The following is a 5,080-nucleotide window of genomic DNA, read 5'->3' as shown; positions in this document are numbered from 1 at the left end:
AGAGGGGGAACTGTTGATTGAAGATGGGAAGGGAAGGAAAGGATGAAGATTGACCTTGAAGAAGATGAGCATGGAAACCATAGTACCTCAGTCTCTGTGGAGATAAACAGCAACAGAGGTGAGGAGGAAGGAGGGGTGAGCAGAATGGATAGAGATAAATCTTTTGTATGCCAGAAAGCTTTGCTCAGAAAGCTGCCAGAGTTCAGCAACTTCTCCTCTCTGGTGATGGAGACCTTGGAGGGAATTGAACTCTGCTTTCCACAACTCCTCAACACCTCCTGCAGGAAGCCAACACGTCCTCACTTTGAATCATTGCTGATTTACATTGTGCTGTCCCCCATCTCTCTGCTCACTGCAGCTCTTAACCTGCTGGTCATCATCTCTATCTCCCACTTCAAGTAGCTCAATATTTCAATATTCATGAAACTGTTAGATAGTATTAATGAGTATGACTTGATCTCAAAACTGCGAGGAAAAGTCTTTCTGCTTTATTTTAAATGTTAATTAACTTTATAAATAATGCTAAATATATTGCTGGTCTTCCTCTGCAGGCAGCTCCACACCCCCACCAACCTCCTCCTCCTCTCTCTGGCTGTTTCAGACTTCTTTGTGGGCCTCCTCATGTTCTTTCAAATTGTGCTCATAGATGGTTGCTGGATCTTTGGTGACATCATGTGTGCTGTGTATCAGTATCTTGCATTCATTATTACCTCTAGCTCTATAACAACCATGATGCTCATATCAGCCGACCGATATGTGGCTATTTGTTATCCTCTGCATTACTCCGCTAAAGTCACACATAAAAGAGTTCAAGTCTGTGTTTGTCTGTGTTGGAAAGGCTCTGTCATATTTCAAAGTTTGATTCTGCAGGACATCCTGAAACAACCAGGCAGATATAACTCCTGCATTGGAGAGTGCATATTTGCTCTAAGCTCCTCTGCTGGACTTGCAGATGCCATTTTTACATTTATTGTTCCCCTTTCTGTTATTGTTGTTCTGTACATGAGAGTATTTCTTGTAGCTGTGTCTCAGGCTCGTGCCACGCGATCTCATATTGCGATCGTCACACTCCAGAAATCAATGAAAGTAACTGCAAAAAAATCTGAGCTGAAAGCAGCCAGGACTCTTGGTGTTGTTGTAGTTGTGTTTCTAATATGTCTCTGCCCAGCTTACATCACCAGTTTTTTGAGCGAAGATAACATTGGTTCTTCATCTGGTGCCTTTATAACTTGTTTGTACTATTTTAACTCCTGTCTAAATCCTGTGATCTATGCCTTTTTTTACCCCTGGTTTAGAAAATCAGTTAAGCTCATTGCTACACTCAAGATACTACAGCCTGGCTCATGTGAAACCAACATACTGTAGGGAGACTCTGCATTGTGGCTGGAATGAGACCCTTAGCAAACAGAAAAATTGTACTTGGTCACGGTGATGAGTAATTAAATACAGCAGATCATGTTCTGGATGAGTGTCTTTACACTGTGCTTGTTAAAACATAATACTCTCTAATGACTTCAAATGCAACACTGAAGCTAGTTTATTTTTTTTAAAATATATTCTGGACCAAGCGCCGTCTTTAGAATTGTGTAGTCTGCAAATTTGAAATTTTTGTAATTTTGTAATTTATTATTTGAGAGAGACAGTGCAAGTTAATGAACATCACCAAACGAGCAATACAATGATGTAAACATGCCAGACTGTAGCCATTGGCTAATTTCCATCTGTTGTCCCTAGCAGATGTTCCCTAGGTAAAACACAAATAAAACAGATAATCACATTCTTAAAACAAAACAACAATACATCCAGTTGATACATATAGTAAAGTGCCGACATGCCTCAAGTACAAACAATAACAAAGTGCAATCAGTCTTAATAAAGTGCATATGGCAGTACTAAGTGCAACGGTCTGGATAACAGTAAAGTGCAGCAGTCAATAAGTAAACATGTTTCAATTACAGTCAAGTATACATTCAGTAATGTAATTCTAAATTACAGTTTTTATATGCATTGTATCTGTAATATTTCAACGTATTACACAATAATAGCCATAACTATATTATATTTACATGTATTGCACAATATCATACCTACACTGCAGTGTAGAGCACGTAACGCACACACACCCTAAAATACCTATTGTCTGTACACATCTTAGTAGGCTATAATAATACAAAAGCTATGGTGATAGTAATACAAGTTATTAAGTTATATCTCCCCGATGATTGTTATATCTGATAAGAGCTATGTTACTAATAATTATGACTAGTGATATTAATTACTTTGCCCTGATTATTATGACTAATAGGCTATACTAATAATAATCGCTACTAATAATAGTGACTACATCCCCCGACTTATTATTATTATATCTAATTGGCTATGTTAATAACCGAGTCCGTGTGTGTGTGCCATGGCGTGTACGGTGTACTGTATGTTGGCTGTGAGCATGCGGCTACCTAATTTGCTCGGGTGTAGTCCGTCCTGCCGATAGAAAGAGGGGCGATTCCAAAATAAGTTGTCAACAAAATTAAAACCAATGGTACTGCAGGAGTTTGCTGAACCGCTGTGCACCGAGTCCGAGTGTGGGAAGAGGCCCGCTAATAAAGACTGACTTCCCGCAGTCTTTCAGAGTGGTGAACAGACTGTTAAAGTCCTTCTTCAGCAGTTCAGACCGACACCGGACAACATCATTCGTACCGAGGTGCAAAATTATGTATTTGATGGAGTCTGGAATAGATTGTAGTAAATCTGGGAGTTTGTCTATGATTTTTGAGACAGTGGCTCCTTGAAAACAGTAAGTGGTGGCGTTAAAAAAGTGGATATTTCTCATTATGGAGTCCCCCACTATGGCAGTAGTTGGGGGGAACAATGGACGAAGGGGGGGGCGAGCCCCGTTGCTTCGTGGGGGGTGCCGGTGAAGAGTGTGGCGGGGACAGAACTGTGGCTGCGGGCTCACATGTCCCCTCACGGCAGGGAAGTCCGCCGGAGCGACTCGCTCTGAGGGCAGCCTCTTTCACGATCTTCCGCCGGGAGGAGGAGGTTGAGAACCTGACCAAGAGTCCTGGTGCAGGTCCACTAGCTCCCTGGGCCCCTGACAGCGAGACATTCACAGGGTTAGCAGGAGAAGAGAAGACAGTTTGGGAATTCCTCGACGCTCAGGATGTTAAATCTGTTTTCCAGCTGGAGCTCACAAGTTGGGGAAGGTAGCAAAGTGGATTTCCCTCGCTTTTTTCCATTTACCATGGCTCTTGGCTGGGAGTGGAGCTGTTTGCTCTAAACCTCGGGTTTGGGCTGCAGGTGAATATAGCCTCAGCCTTCCTAGTTGTCCATTTTGGCATGGCCCTCAGCAACAGCCGCGGGTCCTCAGCAGGGAGATGTGGAGCTGGAACTGAGGAGGCCGGCCTGGATGTAACGTTAGCTGTGGTGGTGTCGTCATCGGCGCGGAGCTGAGTAGCCCGGACGGTCCGCTCAGCTGGGGCCAAGCCGGTGGGGTGAGTGTCTGTTGAAACCGAGGAGCCGGCATCAGACACTGGGGCGGTGGAGTCTAGATCTGCAGGGTTTCCAGCAGGGCCGGCTCCAATGGAAACCACAGAGTCTAGGAGAGCTTCTTCACCCCTGATCCAGTACAGGTTAGATATACGTCACTCCAGCTCAGCGATTTTCTGGGATTTGTGGAGGCAGCTGTCACAGTCATGTGGAGAGGTGAGTGAACCCATGGGGGCATGTGGGTTGCCTAGGAAACAAAAAACAACTACGGCATTTGATTGTGTGTATCATTTTCTTAAGTCAATTAGAGGTACCCTCTTTCTGGCAGGGTGCACAGAGGGACCTGTTGGCTTGTGTGTGTAAGGTAGGTGTCCCTACCTGGTTCTGTTCATTTTCTTCCTCTTAAATACATTAGAAAATTATTCTCCGTAGTATTTTAAAACCGGATGGTAGAACACCAGTGGTTAAAGACTTAAATTGGGCAGACAGGTGTGGCCTGCAGTGCACAATCCTGTTACTGTGGTGAGAGTGTTTGATTCATTGGCAATGGCTTTTGAAGGAAGTACCGATGTCTCCATTGCATCAAAATGGTAAAATGAAATACTACTTTCACCAAGTGGAATTTCAGAATTTCAGCTACACAGTTCCCCTCACGTCCATTACTTGTTTTGGATCAAGAATGCCCCACTTTCTGATAAAAACATAGATTAAGAGGTCATTCAATTTACTGATAAATGTGTAATGTGAATTATCATTATTGCACATTATTGGACATTGTCACACCTGTGCAGCAGCATTGAAAGCAACATTCAAAACAAATAAAAAGAAAAAAAAGGATTATCGTTTTATAAAAATTGTCATGTGAGGTTTAGTGATGGATGAAGACAATGAAATCTGTTGTCAATTTAAGCAGGCGGAATTTAGAAGCTGAAGCAGGAATGGAAAGACAAGGAACAGATAGTGGAAGAACATGGGGAAAATATTCCAGATTTAGCAGTAAATGGCTGACAAGTTGCACATTTTGAAAAGAAAAATAACATCATGTGTAGAAGTGATGGTTTGGCTTTAGTCAGATCTCTGAATGAGACACCATCTGTCTATTTTTTTAATCAGATTTGACAACCTGTGCCTAGACAAGATAACAGGGAAAAACCCAGATCCCGGACATATATTTATTACAGGTGGTGCAGGGACAGATGAACACTGAGGAAGATGAGCGTGGAAACCATAGTACCTCAGTCTCTGTGGAGATAAACAGCAACAGAGGTGAGGAGGAAGGAGGGGTGAGCAGAATGGATAGAGATAAATCTTTTGTATGCTAGAAAGCTTTGGTCAGACAGCTGTCAGAGTTCAGCAACTTCTCCTCTCTGGTGATGGAGACCTTGGAGGGAATTGAACTCTGCTTTCCACAACTCCTCAACACCTCCTGCAGGAAGCCAACACGTCCTCACTTTGAATCATTGCTGATTTACATTGTGCTGTCCCCCATCTCTCTGCTCACTGCAGCTCTTAACCTGCTGGTCATCATCTCTATCTCCCACTTCAAGTAGCTCAATATTTCAATAATCATGAAACTGTTAGATAGTATTAATGA

The 5,080-nt window shown here is 42.8% G+C and overlaps 1 protein-coding gene across 1 annotated transcript; it reads left to right on the top strand.

Annotated features, from left to right (window-relative positions):
• Window positions 1-225: 225 nt before the first annotated feature.
• Window positions 226-1,365, top strand: LOC126393352 (trace amine-associated receptor 13c-like). Its single transcript, XM_050049483.1, has 2 exons — window positions 226-398; window positions 552-1,365. The coding sequence occupies exons 1-2, from the start codon at window positions 226-228 to the stop codon at window positions 1,363-1,365; spliced, it is 987 nt and encodes a 328-aa protein (XP_049905440.1).
• The last annotated feature ends 3,715 nt before the right edge of the window (window positions 1,366-5,080 follow it).

This window comes from Epinephelus moara, chromosome 7 (genome assembly GCF_006386435.1).
Source record: "Epinephelus moara isolate mb chromosome 7, YSFRI_EMoa_1.0, whole genome shotgun sequence".
Classification (NCBI taxonomy): Eukaryota; Metazoa; Chordata; class Actinopteri; order Perciformes; family Serranidae; genus Epinephelus; species Epinephelus moara.
This window is presented reverse-complemented; position numbering and strand designations above follow the sequence as displayed.